Raw genomic sequence first — 24028 nt, 5'->3', positions numbered from 1 at the left:
GTGATCTGAAAGTAGTGCTTAGTGATGCATAAACACATCCTGTGTTCATTGCAGGCAGTAGCAAAATTCCCATTGATTTCAGTACAGAGAGGATGGGAACCTAAGATTCTCAAAGCCTTTCTCTGAGGCTTTGAGATTCTCACTCTTTTAGTTGGCAAAGAGTTTCCTGAGTGTAAGCCGGGTTTGTCCCCAAGACACCCAGCTGGGTATATAACCTGGCCTAGCCAAGCTCCTCTTCCTACTCCTGCATTTTTGCACATAACAGTGACAGCAATTTTGCCCAGTCTCCCCTAACTTATTTTGGTTTGAACTGTCCACCAGGCAGAAGGGTGATAAGAACATGTTTGGCAGGAGTGGCTTTCAGCTGTGTCACCACTCATGCTCACACAACAGCCTTGACAGTCTGGATGGGGTGCAAAGTGCTCTGGATATGGGGCCAAGGTTCTGTTTGCCAGCAGGTCTACCCAAGGGTGGAGAGGATACCCACGGGCTGGTAAGACGGCATGAGCTGGAGCCATGGAGGTAGTGAGAGAGGTTTTCAGTGACCCAGGAGTGAAGGCTCCCACTGCTTGATGAGGGAAAATACTGTACATTCCAGGAGCTCTCGCTGCATATCCCTCATATGCTGCTGTTTTTCCTAAGTGGGCAGAGTTCTAGATCATGACCCATAAGGAAGTGTCCATCCCAAGCCGACCCAGGGAGGGGAGGGATGTGACCTCACTGGCATTTCCATGCCTCCTGTGGGTGAGTCCATGACTCAGGGAGCCAGTTCCTGGGACACCTTGCCAGAGCTGATATGCAACTTTCTTGCCTGGGCTGCCGCAGAGACTACATGCTGAACGCTCCTCCTTTTGTCGGCATCTCTGAACAGTGTTTGGAAGGACTCCAGGCAGGCAGTGAAGGGCTCTTTGATAATATCTGACGGGCGGGTAAGAATTTTGGGCAGCCAGCCAAGATACACATTGCCTGTAATCGTTAACTCGGTCTGTAAACAGTTCAAACGGCACTGAAGAGGCCGTCAGTTATTACATTAGAAAAAGCCTTTCATCTCCCCGCTCAGAAGCAACCATACAGTAATAGCCCCTGCTGGGTTGATTGTAGCTCCAGGTCTGTAGGCAAAGTGTACAGGGCTCGGCCATACAATGGAGCTTTGCTCTGAACAGCTGACCTTCAAGCTTGCACCGCTGAAGCAAGAACTACATCATTTGCTCCCTTTTGTTCTGCACCTGGCTGAGTGAAAGGCTGTACTGTGGGGGGTGGGAATGGTTCTGGAGTCAGGCAGTGTGCGCTCAGCCACACCCCAGCCACAGCCTGGAAGCTCTTGTTGGAGTTCCCTACAGACCAGGAGCCTTCTCCAGCAGGCATCTCCTTTCGCCAGCAAGCCCAGGTCTCTGTCCAGGGCTCCTCTTTTCATTTCCCATTTCCTCAGTGGTCACTTGAGACCCCTCCTTGGCTATGATCAAGCTGGAGATCCCAGCCCTCCTCTAGGCTGATGTAACCGTGGCACTGCTCTGGCTGGGTTGACTGCAGAAGCCAGTAGTGCTGATGCTATGAGATGAGCCCTGGGCACAGGACTCCCCAGTCCAGACCAACTCACTGAGCATGTTTATACAGCAGTGAGCAGTACTGAGTACATGCGAGGCAGGTGCCTGTAGCCCCAAAGAAGGCATTGTAGAGAATCAGACCTGGGAAAGTTCCCCCTGCCTGCCCTGCAGTGCTCTGAAATTATGAGGCTGAGTTTGGATCCTTATTCGCTGTTCCTGGTTCCTTTTTCAAAACTAATCTTTATATAGTTAAAGGGCATTAGTAATGAATTAGGCATACTAAAGAGTTAGAATTTCATCAGAAATGTATATTTACTAATAAAAATGTAAAATAATACGTATTAAATGCATAGCCCTGAATAAGGAGCTGAGATTAGGCTGGGATTATGGGGCAAAATCCTTTTTGGTTTACCCCAAACGATGCATCTCCACTGCCGGGGGACACTTCTGAATAAGTCTGAGTAGGGTGCTGCCCAACCCAAAGCTCAGTTTTCATGTGAGAGCCCCCTGGACCTGCATGCAATGTACATTGGCCAAATAAGGAGCTGAGTTTGGGCTGGGATTATGGGGAAAAACTAACTTTGAGTCACCACAAACCATATGTCTCCATGCCAGGGGGACTCTCCTGAGGAAGTGTGGGCAAAGCACTGCCAGACTTGAAGCTCAGGTTTTGAGTGCCAGCCCTCAACTGTCAACCCTTCAGGCCTTTGTAATAAATGCATAGCCCTGAATAAGGAGCAGTGTGGGCTGGGATTACGGGTGAAAGTCCTTTTCAGATCACCTAAAACACATATCAGTGGCAATGCATATGGTGTGGAAGGGGGTTCACATGCACCCCCTGAGCAGCTGCTACAGCGATCAGCCGCAGCAATTGGTGGGATCGGCTGTGGGGTTCCCCCTGGGCGGCAAGACTGGCCACCTGTGTGTGACACACATCGCTACTACCGGAGGACTCTCCTGAAGACGCCTGGGCAGGCCCCTTGCCTAATCCAAAGCTCAATTTTTGAGTGCCCACCTGCCAACTCACAGGCCCCAGGGCTGTGTGCAATGTATAATATCCCAAATAAGGATCTGTGTTTGGGTTGGGATTATGGGTGAAAATTCTCTTTGGGTCACCCCAAAACATGCATAAAAAATAGGGATGCAACAGAGATTTTGGTGGCTGATACTGATAGCCAATATTTAACTAGGCATATCGGCCAATACCAATCCGATATCCGATACAGCTGCTTCCAGGTAGTAAATCTGGTGTGGTGGAAGGGGAGGCAGGAGGGAAGGGGCATGGAGGCTGATCAATGCCCCCCTTAAGCTTCCCGGATTAAGGACAATAAGAAGTCCTTCTTCAAATACATAGGGGGTAAAAAGAGGGTCCCGGGTAATGTGGGGCCCCTGCAGGACACGATGGGCAACTTAGTCATCACGCCAGATGACAAAGCTAACATATTTAACGATTTCTTTGCCTCTGTCTTCCTAAGTAGGGACCAGTTCAGCCACCTCCCTGCTGGGCCCCCCTCGGGCCCCGAGAGAGACACGCCTGGGCCAAGGGTTAGCGAGGAGTTAGTTAGGGTACTTCTGGAGAGGCTGGACGTGTTCAAGTCCGCTGGTCCGGACGATCTTCACCCTAGGGTTCTACAGGAACTGGCTGAGGTCATTGCGGGACCCCTGGCACGGCTCTATGAGCACTCGTGGTGCTCTGGCGAGGTGCCGGAGGACTGGAAGAGGGCCAATGTGGTCCCTATCTTCAAAAAGGGAAAAAAAGAGGACCCGGGAAATTACAGGCCAGTTAGTCTGACCTCAATCCCGGGTAAGCTCTTTGAAAAAATTATCCTGGCACACATCCAGGAGGGCCTTGCGGGGGAATGCATGCTCAGGGGCAACCAACATGGGTTTATCAGTGGCAGGTCTTGTCAGACCAACCTGGTGGCCTTTTACGATCAGGTCACCAAATCATTAGACGCAGGGGTTGCTGTGGATGTAGTCTTTCTGGACTTCCGGAAGGCTTTCGACACTGTCTCTCACCCTGTCCTCATCAAAAAGCTGGGAGACTGTGGTATCGATGCCCACATGGTCAAATGGGTCGCCAACTGGTTGGAGGGCCGCACCCAGAGGGTGGTAGTGGATGGGTTCTTCTCGACCTGGAAGGATGTGGGCAGTGGGGTTCCGCAGGGCTCGGTCCTCGGGCCTGCACTGTTCAACATCTTCATCAGTGACTTGGATGAGGGGGTAGAAAGCACCCTGTTCAAGTTTGCTGATGACACTAAGATGTGGGGGGATGTGGGTGCACTAGAAGGGTGCAATAGGCTACAAGCTGACCTTGACAGGTTGCAACGGTGGGCGGATGAGAATAGGATGGGGTTTAACACTGATAAGTGCAAGGTGTTGCACATGGGGAGGAAGAACCGGCACCACACTTACAGGTTGGGGAACTCCCCTCTTGCCAGCACGGAGACGGAAAAGGATCTTGGAGTCGTCATTGACTCCACGATGAACATGGGCCGGCAGTGTGGGGAGGCAGTCAAGAAGGCCAATCGTACCCTGTCATGCATCCACAGATGCATCTCGAGCAGGTCCAGGGAGGTGATCCTCCCCCTCTATGCGGCACTGGTCAGGCCGCAGCTGGAGTACTGCGTCCAGTTCTGGGCGCCACACTTCAAGAGGGACGTGGACAATATGGAAAGAGTTCAGAGGAGGGCCACTCGTATGATCAGGGGTCAGCAGGGCAGGCCTTATGAGGATAGGCTACGGGACCTGAACCTGTTTAGCCTCCACAAGAGAAGGCTAAGGGGGGACCTTGTGGCCTGCTACAAACTGGTCAGGGGGGATCAGCAGGTATTGGGGGAGTCCCTGTTCCCCCGTGCGCTGCCAGGAGTGACCAGGAATAACGGTCACAAACTGGCGGAGGGTAAGTTTAGATTAGATATTAGGAGGCGCTACTTCACAGTCAGGGTGGCTAGGGCCTGGAACCAGCTTCCAGGGGAAGTGGTGCAGGCTCCTAGCCTGGGGATTTTTAAAAGGAAGTTAGATGAGCACCTTGCCGGGGTCATCTGACCCCGGTGCTCTTTCCTGCTAAGGCAGGGGGTCGGACTAGATGATCTACCTAGGTCCCTTCCGACTCTAGCTACTATGAAACTATGAAACTATGAAACTAGGGGGCAAGGGCAGGCGCTGCTCAGAGGGGGTGTGGGACAGAGCTGTGGGTTTTGGGGTTGGGGTGGCTCCTGCTGCTGCTTGCACCCCAGGAGGGCTGGGGGGGTGCCCCCGGATCTGGACGGGATAGGCAGCAGCTGCAGGGTAGAGTTGGTGCTGCATAGGGCTGTTCTTGCTGGGGGTTGGGCTCAAAGGGTGCTCCAGCAGTGATGGGAGGAGGCTGTAGCCACCCCAAATTTCACCTCAGCTCTGCTCCCAGCCCTTGCACCACTGCCTGGGGGCTGATATCTGATATAGATAATTGTCTTCCTATCAGTACCAATCTGATATCGGACCAATGTATCAGTGTACCTCTAATAAAAAATCAGGACTGTCAGGGATAAGATAGACAGAAGCCTTGGTGTGGAGTAATGTCCCCCAGCAGAAAGAAATCTCTACTAACACATCTGTATCACCTCCTATAACAAACAGAATTTGCCCTATGTTGGCAAAGCTGAACCCAGAGCAGGGGTTCTGCCAGTACTGCTGCATCAACAAGAAGGCATCACCTGTCTTCACATCTGGCCAACATAGCTTTGCTCTCACTATTTTGTAGTAATGGTCAAGATCTCAGGGCCCATTATCAACTGTAAACGTCACTTCACTCGTTCAAACTACAAAGTAAAATGCTGAGATATTTCATCTCCAGTAACAAATCTGAGCAGTGAAAAATTAAATAATGTACTATCAGAGAGCAGAGCAGTAATCTGCAGAGAATGTTCATTTATGGGCCAGAAATTATGAGATTAGAATCTTGAGTGGAAAATGGTGACCATTACTTAGAATCAGAGAGATTTTTAGAGATGGGTCACTGACAGAAACACCAGATGGATTATATCCAGCAACCTCCGACCTACTGGAACCCTGATTTTGTACAATGTATGTAACAAACAGGTTTAGGGACCTGTCAGTTGACAGGTTTGGCATAGAAAAACTGAACTTTGGGTCAGGCAGCTCTCTGCCCAGGCTTCTTCAGGAGATCCCCTGATGGCAGAGAATGTGGTTCTAGGTGACCCGAAAAGGATTTTCACCCATAATCTCAGCCCAAACACAGCTGCTTGTTCAGGGCTATGCATTCATTAGAAAGTCCTGAGAGACTGTCAGTTGTCAGGTTGGCATTCAAAAACCGAGCAGTTTAGGCCTAAGGAAGGGCCCTACTGTCCATCTGCATCTCACATACTGGTGACATGCTGGAAATGGGTTGTTCCAAAAGTGTGTGTACTTTATATACAATCACCTGGAGGAGCTGCTGAGGGCTTCTTCATGTGAGCAAAGAGAAGTGTCAAAAAGCTGTGGGGTCGGGTTTATGTCAGAACTGGCAGTCAGCCTCAATTTGAGAACCAGGAGGTAGATGGCTCCTGCTGGGCTCCTCCCCCTTACTTCCAGTTTTGGCAAATTCATGCTGACCCCCCAGTTCTGTTCCTTTTTTAAATGTGACACTGGTTTGGAGGATTCTGCTTCAGAAGGACTCTGCTCTGTCTCTCTCACTAATGGGACACAGCAGGGATTCAATGCTGTGCCTTAGCTTGACCTTACCTTGCAGAGTTCTGCAGTCTTCTCCACTATGCTCTTCCTCCAATACAGTTAAGTCAGTGCAGAACCTGATGACCCTTAACATCACCATTAAAATGGGGAAACACAAAACAGTGTTCAGGATACTTGGGTGTCTATACATGTGCTCCGGGGTGGGGAGGGGGGCACTTTAATTAGAGTGGCTCTTAGAGCCACTCTAATTAAAGCACCTGCAGCGTCATGTGTATTCAGCATCCCACACTTCAAAATGGCAGCAGGGACGCTTTAAATCTCATTCAACGAGCTTTAGTTAAAGCTCTCCTGCCACCATTTTGAAATGCAGGGACACTCATACACGCGACGCGGAGGCTGCTGCAGCATGCTAATTAGCACGCTCCAGCAGACTCACAACAGACTCGATTAATCAAGATTGCTGTGATGCATGCTAATTAGCATGCATCAGAGCAGAGGTCCATCACATGTATAGGTGCCTCTTGAGACCTTCAGGACTATGGGATTCCTGGGATCTGCCACTGATAATTCCCCCAGAAACAGCTGAATGTTACAATGTGAAGACTGAGAGAAAAGAGGCCTAGGAGGCTATGACCAGAGACCCTGGGGACAAGGCAAGCGATTGCCACAGCTCCAAACCTGACAAGGAACATAAATATTCCCTGGCTGCACACACTAAGGCAACTCCTCAACCCATGCCCCCTTTCCCCTGATAAAACAGGGCTGTTGAAATCTCCTGCCATTCCCTTCCGTGGCCCTGCTCCCTTCACCATCAGGCTGGTTGTCTTCTTATATAATGGTCTTATACACAGGGTATTTAAAAGAAGTTTTGATATGATGCTTAACCTGGTTTGACACTGGAATAACTGACAGAAACCTATCTGGCATCCCATTGCAGTCACTTTCCCAGATGTAGAGGCCCTTAGGACCCTCTTAGCCACAGGATGGCCATGTCCAGCCTGAAAAGGCCTCTTTCTGCCTTTTCTCCTAAGGTCCAGAGCAGGATGCCAGAGATTCCCTGCCTCCCTCACTGAGCCTTAGCTCTGCCCAGCTGCTGTCTCATTCTCAGGATCCTAAGGAAAACGTTTTCTGGCACCCAGCAAACAGCTCATTGCAAAAACCTGCTTGTACAGGAGCAGTGTAATCTCTGTCTAGTGTGTGAGAATGAGTCCTCAGCCTTGTCCCCTGCCTGAGTACCTAAATGGGGAATGCTGCTTACTAGTGCAGGTAGGCATGGGGACAGTCATAAAAACTGGAAGCCAAGTTTTTGGGACTCTTCTACACTGGTCTGGCCAGCTGACTTGCACTGTGGGGATCTGGCTGGTTGTGACCCAAGTTGCCCATGCAGGGTCAGACACTCTTGCACACCTCGATGACCACTTGCTTATGTGCACAGCGTGTGTTGGGGCATCTCACCAGTGTGAGGAAGGAGCTGAGCCTGGACGATACCACCACTTTGCTTCTGCTGCTGTTCTCACATTGACCTGCTCTGTCTGGCGTGTCCCAGGAGCCCCTCAGTGCTGGTGCAGTCATGTCAGGCACACACGGCATGCCAGGGAGGTAAGAAATGTTCAATGCAAACTGTTTTTGCTTGGCAAGAGAGGGACAGAAGACCTTTGTCTTCTGACCTCAGGAAACCAGTCACGAGAGAGAGAGAGAAAAAGTCTTAATTTTCATAACCGTAACTTCCACATCAGCAGCAATTCTGGCTGTATTCTCACTGATTACTCCATCTCTTCTGCCAGGGAATCGCATCTCCCGCCTCCCCCATCTCCTCAGTGAGCCAGAGAAGCATGTGTCAGCTCAGAGTTTGTCGTTATCCTCCTTATTGATGGGTTGCGATTGCATTTGTACACAACCAGCGGACAGAGGCAGTACACAAGGAGCTCACAGTCCAAGGAAGCTTGCAGTCCCACCAGCTATGCCTAGAATAGGGCCAAGTCACAGCCCCTGGAAGGTGTGTTAACATCTTTCAAAGTCAAGGTGGTCAGTGATGGAGCCTGCCTTCCAACCTCACTTGCCACTTGGACTTGGAAGGATGCCTCACCTAGGGAATCCCTTTGTAAGGGCTGCCGGGGGCACACAGCAATGCACGTTCCCTCCACGGGGAAAGGAACTCCGGAGTTCACAGCTGCCAAATGCTTGCCACCTCAGCCCCAAATGTTCCCACACACTTCTGAGGTCTGTGCTGTCTGCGGTTCAGTGCTGGAAAAGCTCCTTGTGGCTCAGCCCCACTGCACACAGAGGCGGCCCTGCCATGGAGAATTAAATAAATGTAGATTGCTCTCCTTCACTCTTGCTTTGGGAGAAGTGTGTTTTGCTCAACATTTACTCAACATTGCTCTCAGCCTTAACGTTTCCTCTCTAGTGATGATATCAAAGGATGAGAACAGATCTCTGGGGAGAGGTCTGAGCAGGCAAGTGAGGTGCTCAAAGGTACATTATTAAGAATTATATGGCTGTTCATTGTGTGGATATCTCCTCCACAAACGGGATGGCATGCATCACAGCTTTATCCCACCTCAGGCCATGTCATAATTTGGCATTTTGTACTCTGTGTTCCTTCCAGGGAAATAATTTATTATTGCTTAGGGATACATTTACCATTTGCTTAAGGATAACTAATGCTAATGCTGGTGTTATGCTGTTACTGACAACTCCCATTGTTTTACTGAACATCTTATGATATGTTGCGTCTCCCCCGAAGGATCAGCTCACCGAGCCTTGTGATTTCCTAAGAATCTTGGGTTTCTTTTTTTTTTTTTTTTTTTTTAAGTCAGGGTCTTGCCTTCCTTGTTGTGAAGCAAAAAAAATTGAAAACACAGTGTCAACCCCTCATGAACAGACCCCAAATGCCTTGCTGCGGAGCCTTTGGAAGCTACTCTCCTGTTCTGAGGAACCCGACTCATGATTTTCAATTCCTTAGGCTGGCAGCACTTTCAAACATTCAGAATTGGCAAGGATTTTTATCGTGGCAAAGCATCGTCTCAACAGATAGAAATTCCTCCATGACTAAGAGCAGCATTCATTGCACTTCACTTATGAATATAATGATATGATCAAAGGGCCAAGCCTCTGTTGTTAGTTACCCTGCTGGGGAACTGCCGTAATTCCAGTGGGATCACCAGACTCACACGTGGCTGCCTGAGAGCAGAACGTTGCCCTTAGTTTGCAGTGTTTACAGGGATGATAATGAAGCCTTTGATCTTCAGCAGGAAACTCCACCTTGCTGAGTTTCAAACATGGCTTCTAGGGATCTTCATTCCAGCACACAGCAATTGTGCAGGAGGGGCACTGGGTTGATGAACCACATGGTTTAATCCAGAGATTGCTGTTGCTGTGTCCCTTCTGATCTCTCTGAAATCTGTTTCTCCCTGCCTGGCCCTATAAAATTGCATCAGAAACACATAACAAAGGAGCATTTGTCCAGACTACAAACCTGCCCTGGCTTCTCCTTTGCTGAGGCACAACCTCCTTAGTTCCTCAGACAAAGCTGTGGGGAACTCCTGCTGGCTCAAAGCTCTTAAATTTCCAGGTGTTTTCCCATGGCCTGAGAATGGTGCTGGGGGGCGGTGGTTTCACTGGGAGCACATTCAAGACAGCTGGGGTCCTGCTTGTAATCCCACAGCAGGGTGGGACTGTTCCTCTGCACTGCCTTGTAACTGAATATGATTTGGTAAGAGACCAGATGTGTGGGCCTTGGCTTTTAGGTAAACAGCTGTGTGCCGAGGCACCCATGTGCTAGAGGCTATAAGAACAGAGTAGATTGGGTCAAACTTTGGGCACAATAAGGAGGCTGTCAGAGATTCACAAAGGCCTGAAGAAAACTAGGCCCATTATATAGAACAAGCCAACACCTCGCTTACTCTGCTACTGCTGCTGCTCTGACATTTGTCACATGGGGTGAGTGCTTCCTTCTTCAGATCCCTCAGGACACATGGGATAACTGATCCTCCCCAGTCCGTTGCCAGAAAGAGCAATGAGGCTTGAATTACAGATGGAAAGGGTGAGAAGAGAGCAATTTGCCAGAGACCCAGTTTCTGTCTTCCACTGTTCATGATTCAGTCCCTCTTGAGACCTCAACTGAAGTACCTCGTCCTGACCTTCTCCTTACTCTAGAGGTGTTACTGTAAGCAGGTCACTTGCCCTACTTCCATATATAGAGGTGGCTCTGACTCCAAGATCTCCAGTCAGTTTGTTTTGCACCTTTCCCCACAGTAAACACAGCAAACAAAGAAACAAACCAGCAAACAAAACAAAAAACCAAAAACCCGCTGTCTTCCTTCTGACCTTTAAAAATTAAGGTTGCTTCTCTGCTTCTCCGTCAGCATTAAAATCTTTTCTCCCCTTTGCACCTTGCTCTTGTGTGGAGCTTTGTAGCTCCACCCTCCTTACCTGGTCATCGGTTTTAGCAGGTATTCAACCTTCCAGCCAAAACACTATTAGTTGTTGGCCACCTGAACCTGGATTTCAAGTCACTGAAGGCCGAGCACCTCTGTACACATCCTCCCCTTCGAAAGTGGGTCTGTGTTCCACTCTTCCAGGTTTAAGATCCCCGCCCCCCGCTACTCTGGGAGAGGAAATCTGCACTGAGATGTGCTGCTCCAGCTCAGTGACAGATAGAAAAGACGTAGTTGCAGGGCTAGAAACTCCTGAGTCAACCTAGGGTTGGCCTCCCACATGGCATGAAGCCATGTTACTGGGCCATAGTCAGTGGTAAAGATGAAGGGGTCCCCAGGAGGTAGTACTGCCCACTTAATTGCAAGGCTTTCCTTCTCAATGACCACATATTTTTGCTCCTGGGGAAGAAGTTTCCTACCGAGATAAAAGAATTGTTTGAGGATGCCATGTTTCCCATCCTCAAACCCTTGGGAAAGCACAGCCCTCAAGCCCTGTTCAGAACTGTCAGTCTGTAACACAAGTTCTCATGTGAAATCTGGCTTGTGCATCAGCACTAGGGCACTGCAGACGAGCTGTTTTACTGTCCCAAAAGCCTCTGCACACTTATTGTACCTTCCCAGGTGCCCCTTCCCAAAGTAGATCTGTCAAAGGCACTGTAATAGCTGAAAACTGCTGGATGAAACATCTACAATATCCTACAATATCCTGTCTGAGGAATGACTTTATCTGTTGTTTTGTTGAGGGTACTGGGGATTCCTTACTTCTTTCTGGTAGGGCTTTAATCCTCCTATTTCCTAGGCTATTCCCTAGGTCTGTGGTCTCTTTACACTCACACCAGTATTTGCCTGGGTAGTTTGTGAGGCTGTAAGTGAATGCAGTGCTGCTTTCACCTGCTCAATGTGCTTGTCACAGGCACCAGTGAATATTACTGCAGCATCCAGGCATGCAGCTGTATATGTCTTGTATGGTCAGAGTATTTTACCCATTAAGCATTAAAAAGTAGCAGGTGTGCCATGGAGTCTAAAAGGCAGGGTTTGAAACTGATAGAGACCCCACAGTGCTGCAAATTTGCAAATGCGATAATCTCTGAGGACTCTGGGACTAATGTAGGGGTGGGCAATTATTTGGTGAGCTGTTGTGGGAGGGGGGTGGGTTGTGGCCCGGTTAGGAGGGGACTCTACCCTATCCAACTGGTGTGGCAGAGTGGGGGGAGGGGAGGCAGACTTGGTTCTATCTGGTCCTGGGCTGTCCACCCCATACCCACCACTGGGGGTGCTGGACAGAGCAAATGGGTTGATGGGGTCTCCATGGAGACCAGCCTGGGACCTCCACAGGCAGGGCATGCACGGCTGGGCAGATGGGATGGAGCCATGGGCAGTTGGGGAGCAGCATCCAGGAGGGACGGGCAGGTGGGGCTGGGGCCAGGATCGTGGGGTAGTGACAGTGCAGGATTGGGGCCCAGGGCAGAGCCATGATCTGCTCCCTGCATATCCCTGCCACAGGACCAGATAGGACCTGTCCCAGGTCTCAGGCCTACACTGTCACAGTCCTGCAGTCCCAGTCCCAGCTCCCATCTGCCTGTCCCACTCCTGGACACTGCTGCCTGCTCGCCCACCTGCAGTTTCCATGGAGACCCTGCCTGCCTGCCCATTCTGTCCATTGCCCCCAGCCAGGCAGAGAGTCTGGCTGCTGCTCCACCTACACCGTACCGCATGCCCAGGGCATTGGGACTGGCCTCATGCACCACAGCCCAGGCTGCCCCCAAACATTTTGTTTATACAGCGCATTAAGGATGCATCAAACTCTGAGACTGTATTTACTTTTAAAAAATAAATACAAAAATGAATGGTTTGGTTCAGCTTTGGCATGTGCAAAATTGGGCTACTCCATTGACAAGTATATTTTTCTATCGCCCCCAATTCAAGCATAATTTGAACCTCCAGGCATTTGTGTCCATTAGACATACCAGAATTCATAACTATCTCTTTTGAGTGGAGAACCCCAGTTTAAGGACCATCTGGTGCTCCAGCAGAGTGGTTCTCCTGTGACTGTTCATAAAATATCCTTACATTCCTTTAGCAGAGCTTTTGTCTTGGTGTGTTGGGCTGAGGTTAAACCTTCGCCAAGGCAGAGACCTACATGGATCCTGAAGAGGCTCCTGGAAAATCCAGGCCAGCCCCAAACAAATAGCTGGTGACATGTCATGCTTTCCAAACCCTCCAGGGGTTTAACCGGTTGACATGCTAAATCTGGGAACCTTGCTGCTTCCCCACCAGATACAGCTCAAAGTCACCTGCCCAAACTGATGTAGAACTTCAAATGAGCCCTGCCATTTAGCTAATGGAAGAGAGAAGTAGCAGCACCCAGTTGCCAGGTTTGTAAACCCACAACTTGGCATTTTTGGTGAGGGTTCCTACTAAATCTAACCTCTCTTACAATTTGAGGACTGTAATAAGGCAGTATGGCCCATTTAGTGGGAGCAGACGTCCTGTGGTAGAAGCCCAGCTGTGGCAGTTAGCTAGTTTAAGGGCCATGTCTACACAAGACACTGACTGCACAGTAGCTCGTTACTACTGCACAGTAGCCTTGCATGGCACAAAGTGTGATGCAACACTACTGTGCAGTAATAGCAAGCTACCACTCAGTCAGCATCACCTAAAAGCCATTTGGCAATGCTACTGTGTAGTAAATCTGGTTACTGCACGGTCATTTAGTACTTGTGCATACAAGCACTAAACGACTGCAGGGTAACAACTGTGCAGTCAGTGTCTAGTGTAGATGCAGCCAGGGAGTACTTACTGGCAGTTAAAAATCCCAGAGAGAGGGCAGGAAAAGAGAGGAAGGGGGAAGAAGTGGTCCACAAGCAGGCGGTGCACTGGAACCCAGAGGTTGCCACCAGGAAGGGGCTGCAGCAAAAGGGCCTCTCCTGGAGCTCAAAGAATGGCTCCAAATTTCAGTTCACTTATTTGTGTGTGGGAGCAAGGGCTGCGTTTATGTTCAAAGGATCAGCTTAAGATCCCTCTCAGGCCAAAGACACACTTGGAGGTTGCAGACTCACTAACCCACTTGCATGTGCAAGAGAATGTGGGCAGGCTTAGCTGTCTACCATTGGAACGGCCCCTGGAAGCACGTTGAAGTGAATGGAGGAGCTGCAGCAGCAGTAACAATAAGGCTTCCAACAGCAGCCAAGTGTTTCAGCAACTCCAGATTCAACAGCAGCAGTTTCAGGAAAAATGGCAACGGGAGCCATAATACTTAATGTTTTGGATGCCAGAACAGGTGAAGCCCAGCATGGGGGGGGAGCTCCCCTAACCCAGTCAGAAGGGGCTGGAATGCTTTCAAAAATGGGGCCTGATGACAAACCCAAAGCATTTTTAGAGATGTTCAAGTGGGTAGCCAGGACATATCAATGGCCCTGGGATCAGTGGGCTACCCAGCTAGTGCACTACCTGACCAGGGAAGCTCAAGCAGCCCCTGGGCCTGGTGACTGAGGCTGCATGCAGTTATGACACCCTAAAGCCTGCCATTTTAGGTCACAGAGGAGGCATATAGACACCAGTTATGGACAAAGCCATTTCAACCCCAAGCAGAGGCACAATGCCTTAAAAGATTTATGCACCTGGTGGCTGAAACCAGAATCCAGGTTGTCCAGGAAAATAATGGAATTGGTAACAGTGGTACAGTTTAGACAAATACTGGCTGTGGGGACCTGGAAGTAGGTCTGTAGGTACCAGGTTATAGCCCTTAAAGAAGCAGTCTGCCTCACTGAGGCTGATTTGAGTCTTCAGCTGTGCAAAAAGGGACAGGCCCTCTAAAGCTAAGGAAATCCAGTCGTGGCTTGTGAGTCTCACTGGGTGGAGGTAGTACAGCTGGCCCAGGAGCTATACTTCCTGAAACTGCAAAGGTGGGCTCAGGCAACATTGGGCCATTGAGGCAGGGCTGGAAGAGGATCACCAGCAGGACATGGTACTAGACTGGAGAAAAGGGGAGTCATCAGTCTGTTTTTTGTGTGGCCAGCCCAGTCACACTGGCACCAGAATTGCCCACTCATGGACTGTAGTTATGTACATTTTGGGATCTCCAAGGTCCCTATAGTCATCCTAGGGATTTAGTGCTATGTCCTGGCACTAGCTGGATGGCTGCAATGTTTACAGGAAGAACCTGAACACTCTCATGGAGCTTAAACCTCTGAGCCCTGTGGTCTGACCTTTTTCTGTCTTTGTTTCCCTCAGTTCCACCCATTGTCCTTGTGTAACACCAGTGAGGACGAGCACACAGAGTCAGGATTCATCACGATTGTCAAGCTGGAACGACCAGATCGCGATCTCCACCCATGCCTATCACTGGCCAACAAGGTACATGTGGCAACACCCCCTGGGGGAATGGCCTGGGCTATGAGGCTACAGGACAGAAAGGAGGGGTCACTGTGTCTCTAGAGGGTTTCTGTGCCAGTCTCTGTTTCTGCAGGAGGGACTCAGCATGGTCTCTGTTTTCGGCTCTTTTCTTGTAGAAGGGGCCGTCTGACCTCAGCAGCTGTACATCATAGCACTTTATAGCATCCCTCCCCAGCATCACAGGCTCCTGCCTAAGAAAGTCCACTCCATCCCTCAGCTGAGTGCCCCCCATGGCTTTACTTCCCTCTGTGCTCTCCTGAGCTCTCCTGCTGGTTATGGTGTTATGCCACTAAGCCAGAGTTGCCAAAGTAAAGATTTACATTTATCTTGTGACCTGGATAAAGTGTGGTCCAGTGGAAAACATAATCTGTGACCATATAATTAAAGATGGTATTATAATACTTGAATCTAGCAAAGGCAGACTCAAGAATAACCAATGGCTGGCACCTGAAGTCCGACAAATTAAAATTAGAAGTAAAACATGCATTTTGAACAGTACAGGTAATTAGCCACTGGAACCAGTTACTAAAGGAAGGGTAAATTCTCTGTCTTTTGATGTCTTTAAATCAGGACTGAATGTCTCTCTGGAAGATTTAGCCAAGCACAAATTATTGGGCTCAGTGCAGGGGCATCTGTGTAAAACTCTTTCATACGACAGAAGTCAGACTGACATACAAACCGTAATGGTCAGTCTGGCCTTCAAAGTGTATGTATCTGTGATGACAGCACACATGAGCATCTGTGATGGTCAGAGTAGTTTACCCATTAAGCATTGAAAAGTAGCAGGTGTGCTACTGTGACGATGGCCACATGAGAAAGGAAAGCTGAATATGAATGTAGGAGCCCAACATTAGCACTTCCTTGTTTTTAGTTTTTATTTTTAATACCTCATTTTATAATCTTGATTTATTCTTATCGTAGGCTTTGTATGAAGTTTATTATTGTTAATTATAGGCATTAAATGTATTAATATGTTTAGACTACATATATAAATGAACATAAAACTATAAATATATACATGTGTTTACTTAAGGTCTGGATTAGGGGGTCCCCATGGGTCCCAAACTCGGGCAGTTGCTGCTCCCCTGCTGCCAAATTACAGGACTTGTGGGGATCCCTTTGGGGCAGATAACACGCTCAGTTAGCACAGAGCTGGACCAGACCTGATCTGGGCACACACAGACTGGCTGAAAATAGTGCAGGCCCCAGGGAGCTGGCATGAGGTCCCAATCTGGCAGTGACAGGCAGAGAGGTGGTGCAGGGCTCCAAGCAGGGCTGAAGGAGGAGGCATGGGGTCCTGACCCACATGGCAGCATGGGACCAAGGGAGGCAGTGCAGGACCTGAGACTGGCACGTGGTTCTTGATCCAGCCCTGTGCCACTCATTTGGCCTGCAGGACCGAAAGGTTAAGCACCATTAGTCTACACAGTTTCTTGTTTTACATATAGCCATTGGCACAGATTCGCTGGACAGGCTGCAGAATTTCTGTCATTGGAAGTTTTCAGCTTCAGGATAGACAAACATTTGTCTTGTTGATTTAGACAGGGATTATCCTGCTTTGAGCAGTAGATTGTACTCTGTGAACTCCTGAGGTTTCTTAAAAACCTATCTTTCTATGATTCTAGCTTTTAAATACAGCGCTACTGGCAGGCTTGTTTCTTTTTGGGATGGCTATGATACACCCAGCCAGTGCATCCTCTGAAAGCTACTGCCTGATTTCAGCTATCCTGGGGAGTGGTAGCTGCACACTAGTAAGTGATGCAGGTTTTCACAGTTGTGGTCTGTCCCCATTCAGTGCCATTCAGGTGAGTTTTGGTTCCCCTTCTGTACAATGGTGTTAACAGCCCTGTGATTGGGGGTGCTGTGAGGACAGTTCAGTGATCTTTGTAAGTCAGATTATAAAGATGGTGTATGGTGTGGTCTTGGATGCCAGATAAGTGCTTTCTTTGAAAGCTAAGTTCAGCACTTGTTGCTGAGTACTATACAATTCACCAATGGCATTTGCTAGGCCTTAGGCAGTGAATAATATTTACACTGCATGGTGGTCAGTTTGGGAAAGGTTGTGCAGTCATGTTGTACTTCGCAGCCCCACACAAATCTCTGACTGAACCTTTGTCTGCCTTATGCAACATACCTGAAGCAAATGCAGCCCTTGCTTCTTTACTATTCACAGGTGCCAGGGTAACTGTAGTACCCCAGATATATTCACTTGCATTGGTAAATATTGCTTTGTTTCCAGGACTGAAGTCAAGCAAGGCTTGACTTTGCCTGAGATCCTGCTTCACCAGCAAAATGTGATTCTCACACACACTATCCTTCCACTTGCAGTGTGCCCTGCCTGAAAATGCCCACCTAACAGCACTGCTGAAGTGAACTCCCACCTACTCAGCCATATCACATATACTTAGGAATGCGCTCCACCCCAGCACACCCGCAATGGCTTTCAGGAGCTGAGGCCTTAGTCTCTTTCCCCTTTCCACTGTACCAGCAAGGATCACATCACTGGGCACCACTTATACCATGTCTTCCTGCCTCCCTCAGTCCTTGTACAGACTTCTGCTCTCCCTCCACCATAATCTTGAGGGCTCTGATGAACTCCTGCCCCACTGCATGGAACATCTCTATACTCTCTGCTCCCCCCAAGCTTATTTCCTACCCAGTTCCTTCATCTTTCTTGCACTCGAGACTCCTTGCCTTATTCCATGCTGCTTGTTAGGCTTGGAACAGCCTCTTGCTCTTGATCTAACAAGATCCCACTCACACCACTTCTACAACTCACCTCAGGATACCTCCGTGCTTCATGTGGTATTTAGTGCATACAAGCCACACCTCACAGGATGCTAGAGGCCTTTTGTATCCTATCAGCTTATGCAGTTGGAATAGGGGACGCTCACTTTTCCGGTTAATGTTTCCTGTGGTAGAGTTCTGCATCTCTAATTGCAGCCCTATATAAATGATGATAAGAATAGCCATTTGTAGAATGTTATCATAACCTCCACCTTAGCTGTCATCCAGCCAGCCTGGGCACAGTCAGCCCTTTCAGGCTTGCCCTGTGAGACACACCTCCCAGCCACCAGACTGCTTCTGCTGCTCTTCAGTGCATTTAACTGGGCAGGTCTCATTGAGGTGTCCCACACTGAAAACCTAGCCAAGAGGATTGAGAGGCACAGGGAGAGATCACTACAGAGCTAGACGCATGCTACAGGGAATTATTCAAAACTATTATTCTGCATGGATGTTTACAGCTTTTGGGATTGGTTGCTTTCTGAGCCACTGAGTGAACTTTCAATTGCAAGGACAGTTGCCAGAAAACCAAAGTCTCATGCCTGCTCCCACTCAGATATATTTGCATTTGTATTTGTATCCAAAATGTGTAAAAATATTTCAGTCATTCAACCAGGGAAGTCAGCAGTGCCCTGGGGCTAACAGGACTGATTGTGCCAGAGTGAGGGTTCCAGGGAGAAGCAGTAGCCAAGAGTTTGTAAGCAGCCTGTTTGCACTTTGGAAAAGAGCAACTTTTATCCTGGAAGCAGCCTGTTATGCACAGTTTTTCCTACCTCTGCTTGCTTGTTTCCTCTACCTCCTGTGTCTTTAATAATCCTGGTAAAACTGTTCACCACTTAGCAGACACCAGCTGTTTCCTAATGTGTGGAATTCATTACCTGAAAGTCCTGTTTGTTCTCAGAGACTGGCAAACTGAGAGGATCCTTTGATCCCAGACATGACTCTGCTCCCTTGATCCCTGAGCTTTTGATTCCACCACCCAGCTTCCCAATCTGGTTCAGCCAAGTCCTTGAGCATCAGTCTCTCCACTCATCCAGAGCCTTCAACCCTAATCCCCAATCCCCTGGCCTCTAATTTACCATCCTCATTCTTAACTTCACTTTTCGCTCCAACCTCTAGGGCCTTAGGCTGCTGGCTCAGAGCCCATATGTTGAAGGAGAGAGGAGAGGCAAAGAGAAAGCGGAGGTCAGGAGTTGTTTGCCTGTGCAGGATGAGGAGGGAGCTAAGCTTGCAGTCAGTGTATGATGTTCTCTTCTGGGTTGGGGAATGCCTCTTCCCCCAGGGCAGCCGGGGCTTTGGAGTGCTGCCTTTGATGTTACAGCTGGGAAGCTTTGGTGCTGACCTCTGGCCCTCAGCTACAGGCAAGCTCTATAATTGTGAAGCCTGCTGTAGCAAATCTGGCAGATACCTGCTTGCACATGCTCTCCCAAGGACACTCAGATCAAAGCACGCTGTGTAAGTAAGATCATCCTGGCCCTGCACTTTGTTCTTCTTCCTTCCTTCATTCCTTCCTTCCTTCCTTCCACAAGAGAGAGCCATTAATTCCTTCCCTGCCAAAAGAGAGCACCAGGGTTGGCAGGGCTGAGAAAGGAATGGTGCCAAGAGGAGTTCATGGGGGTCAAAGACCCCTAGGCAATAACCTGTGACTCCTGCTTTTGCACTTCTTTGAGTGAGACATTCAGCAGTATGTCTGTCTTAGGCTGTGCGCAATGAGCAGATGGGGCCCTCCTGGTGATATGGCCTGTGACTCCTAGTGGCCTGGCTAATGATCTGCCTGTAACATGCAGGAAACTTCAGCACTCAGTTCTCTAAGATCTCAACACAGATCCATGTTAAAGGTCCTATCACTGCGAGGGACAGTGTCATGGGTGACTGATGCTACCTTAGTCTGGGGGGGGGCACATGCCACATAGTCAGGGGGTGTCCCTGCAGTCACTCTCGCCAACCCATGGCCGATCGCACCAGACGGGAAGCAGCCGTGACACTCCCACTCCCTGACCTGCACTCACAGGCTGGTGTGGGAGAGTTCAGAAACCATTTCATTCCTTCTTGCTATTTTAAAACGTCCCCATACAACTAAATTGAAGCCAAAAAGGGGCTGAGTGACCCATTCAGAAAGTCAGCCAGTGCTGAGAACAAGCCCAGCTCAAAGGCTTTGCTGGTAAACAGTCAGTGTGCTGCACTTCCCATCCCACTGCGAATGGGCAAAACCCAAACTTTCTAAACCATGAGGTGGCTTCAGGGGAATGGTCACTTCATGGGAATGGTCACTGCTGAAGGAAAGCTGTTTACCAACAAAATCTCTGCGCTGGATGATCCTTCAGCCACTGAGACAAATGCACCAGACCCTTCATGCCTGCCACTGAGCATGGAAACTTTCCCAAGCTCCAGCAAGAAAGGGAACAGAGGTGACCAAGCAAATGCTCCCTTCTTTCCCACCAGCAAGCCAAATACAAATCTATATGAGCATGCTTCTCACTCCTAAAAAAATCACATTTTGTGTTCACAACCTAAATATCCTGGCCAGTAGGACTGTCCCCCAAACCCTAGTGGGGTTCAAGTCTCCAGAGCTAAACCTGCAACACCAGGAAGGGAGTAGCCAGTACAAATCACTGCCAAGCTGAGCAGGTACAGACTCCTGCTCAGAACTTCCCTGATAATAGATTCCTCACCCCAGCGACGGGAGACCAAGGTGGGTGCAGAATTAGAGCACTGAGAGCCTCATCTCACCGAGCCCTCTGTTGTATCTTGTCTCAGTTACTAGAGATAGCACCAGCATCCCACCTGTTGGTTAGGCCTCGATTCTTTGACTCAGGCTCCTCATATCCAGGCTATATCCAGTTTTTGCAGATTCTGGGTAACATCCTGAAGACTCAGCCCTTCCTATCCCTCCACACCTACCAGGCTTCATCCCCTTGTGTCATCCTTTCTTTTGGCTTTGAGTGCGCTTTCGCCTTGCTCATACCCATTCACATGGCAGCTACAGAGCATGTGGTCTGTTGTTCTGATGAACTTGCTCTATTGCCTCTCCTGTCTCTGTCGCACCGAACAGCAGCCCAGGATTCCAGCCCTGTTGGGCCCACTTATATTGTCAAACCTTTGTGCTTTCTCCTTTGTAGTTCCTTGTGCTGGGGAGAAGCTCCCCATAAACCTCCCTAAAGCCTCTTTGCTGCCCTCCTTCAAATCTCTCCTTTGCTGCAGTGCCAACAAAACTCTTGATGATGGTTAGGCCAATGATATATTGAGACCTCTACCTGTCCTGATATCCAAAACTATCCCATTTCCTTTGTGCTCCCCCGTCTGTCTGTATCCTTCTGCTGTCTTTTGTCTTATACTTTAATTTGATCTCTAAGGGGCAGGATACATTTGTTTGGTCCTGTGTTTGCATGTGACCTGTGGGGGGGCCCCAGTGAAGGCCTGGGGATTGGAGAGCTGTGGTAATGCACATAGTGAATAAAAATCTCTCTATATAAAGGGCTTAGTCCATCTGTCTGTGTGTGTGTGTGTGTGTCTGTCCATACCACTCTCATGGGGCTTGGCTCCTGGCAGGGCGTTTCTCCAGCCAGTGCCGTGTCAAGAATCCCTGTCGCAAGTGATGGGCAGAGTGGGCAGGGACAGAGAGCCACCACCCTGCGCCACCACAGCCTCCCAGGTAGGGGGAGTGGCACAGAGCCAGACATGGAAGGGGGAGGTGGCACATGGTTGTATGTGGAGCAGTGGCAACATGGGGCAACGAGTGGCAGCAGTTGTACAAGCTTCCCCCCTCCCGCTCATGGGAGGTAGCAGAGATGCAGGGTGGTGGGTGAGGGCACTTCATCCCCTCCTGCTTCCCCCCTCATTCTCGACAGCCAGTTCAGCAAGAATATTGGTGGGGACAGAGCACTGGGAGAGGGAGGGTGGTGTGGGGTCATATGCAGGCCAGGGGTGGTGGCATGGAGCCAGTTGCAGAGCAGTGGTAGCATGGTGCAGTGGGTGGTGACAGCAGCTGCCACATGCAAACTTCCCCCCCACCTCTGCTCCTGGAGGCAATGGTGGTGTGGCACAGGTTGATCATTCATGACGGACAGTTTGCTAGTAAAAATAATATAGGTACAAAAGTTGAGGTCGAAAGCAGTGTTTGAGCCCTGGGTTTTGCTGCCAGTTAAGTAGGACAGTTTGAGTTTGAGTCAGCGCTGTGTGTGTGTCTGCCTTTCTCTCTCTCTTTCTTGTTCCATGACACAAAGCAGGCAGGTCTCTGATGGAAGAGGTGCTGTGCAAACGCAGAACAAGTAGTTAGTCCTTGTCCCACAGAGCTTGCAGTCAGAGCATGAGACAAGAAGCTACAGAGGGACTCAGACACTGTGGAGCACTAGGAACCAAACCAGTACTGGCCCCATGCCAGGCAGTGGGCTCAGCATCAAGCAACTCGGCCATTGGCAAGTGCCTTGGAGGGCAGCTCTCAGAAGGGGCTTGAAGGAGTGTTTCTGGGGAGCTCCTAGGAAACGGGGGCAGAAAGAGATGGTTTGAAAAGGGGCAGGTGAGCTGGAAGGCCAGGGCACTTCTGCCGCCCCAGATATCACATAAGAAACACTAGCACATACATTCTGAGCAGCCCAAAGGAAGCGAGATGATTTTGCCTGTAGCACAGACAACAGTCATGTCTGAGAATGTGCTGCTGGGTTTGGTTAAGCCTAGGAGGAGGAGAGGCGGCTGATACAGCATCATTGTGGAGGAATCTGCACGCTTGCTATGAGGGAGGCAGGAAATCATGGGGGCCTTGGTCTTGCATGGATGCCACCCACAATGGGCACTCACCAGAGAGGTCTGTCTGTGTCATACTCTGACAGCACCTTGTCCTGCCAATTAACTCCTACTGAATTGTGCTGTTGGACCACCCACCAGGATTTGTTTGTTTGGGGGGGGGTGCACGAGCATACATGTGTGTATGACCTGCCTCCACCCTCCCACTGTGTGTGTGTTCTCCCTGCCCCCCGAAGGGGGGGTGATTCACATGCCCCCATTCTGTGGGGTGAGGCCCTTTCTTCCCTAGCTCGTGATTGATTGGTGGAGCATTTGTCTGAAATGGCTCTTGGTTTTCTCCAGGGCTCAGAGCCACACTGCTTCAGGCTTGTTGCAGGCACAGCCCCTGGGTTTGCAAGAAGCCAAAACTCTCCTACTGTGCTTTGAAATACAGCCAGGAGAAATCTAGGGCAGGGTCCTGGCCAGGAGCCAGAGCCAATCAGCTGCGTGGGTGGCAGACAGGTGAAGGAGCAAAGGGAGGATGGCAGGGAGGGGAGGGGACTGTTTAAGGTAGACCACAGGGTGGGGGTGGAGGGGGAGAGATTACACATTTCTGGCAAGGCTGAGGGACAGCTAGCACGGTGGGGTTTTTCCATTCATGGCACGTGACAAACATATAAGCTCCCTATGTCTATAGGGACACTGGGGCAGGCCCTGGTGAGGAAGTTACTTGGGGAGGGTGAAGGGCATGAGATCTTACCACATGCTACCAAGGTGAATTACACTTCCCTCCACAACCGTGCACTGGGCAAGATGGAAACCAAAGCAACCTTAAGAGCCCAGGGGAAATGGTGTCCCCCCACCTTAGAGCAGCAGGGCTGTTCAGAAAGGTGGGAGGACCAGTTACCCTATTTGAGCTGGGCCTGGTACACTGAGACACAGACTTTGAGCTCCCTGTCAGAGCAGAGGAAGGATCAGAGCCAGATGTGGGAGAAAGGATATGAGGAGAACAAAACTGATGTCTGCCTGCAGGGCCTTGCCTCCTGCCCAAGGGAGTACAGCCCAAGGCAGCCTGGGGCAGAGAGCAAAAAACCCTCAGCAGAACTGGCCACCTAACCAGGACTAGGTGCTCACGTTATGCAAGCCAGCAGCCTCTGCTGCAGCCCTGCCCCACAACCAAACAGTCTCCTGCACCACAGTGCCCCCAACCAGTAACAGTGTGTGCTCTGATCCAGTCCCACTAAGGGTAACCCCCTGCATTACCTTCCAGGCCTAGAAAGGAACCTTTTTATTCTTGGAGCCCTTGCTGCCACCAGGTGAGGAATGCCAAATAAACTGTCCCTACAGCCCCAGTAATCTGGCCTTTTGGCCTGTTTGTGATTTGATGGGCATTGAACTTGGACAAGATTTCAAGCTCTGAAGGGCCTGAGAGGATGAGAGACTTTCCCAAGGCCAAAAAAAGTCTGTGGCAGAGCA

At 49.8% G+C, this 24028-nt stretch overlaps 1 protein-coding gene across 1 annotated transcript in view; it reads left to right on the top strand.

The window, feature by feature from the left end:
- RNF43 (ring finger protein 43) overlaps positions 1–24028 on the top strand; it is a 76844-nt gene that overhangs the window by 29511 nt on the left and 23305 nt on the right. The window contains exon 2 of the mRNA XM_090025821.1: positions 14888–15010. Coding sequence (XP_089881947.1) covers positions 14888–15010 — 123 coding nt within the window. The remainder of the gene's footprint in view (positions 1–14887; positions 15011–24028) is intronic.

Source organism: Crocodylus siamensis, chromosome 13, assembly GCF_052110815.1.
Source record: "Crocodylus siamensis isolate JL-2025a chromosome 13, ASM5211081v1, whole genome shotgun sequence".
Lineage (NCBI taxonomy): Eukaryota > Metazoa > Chordata > Crocodylia > Crocodylidae > Crocodylus > Crocodylus siamensis.
This window is presented reverse-complemented; position numbering and strand designations above follow the sequence as displayed.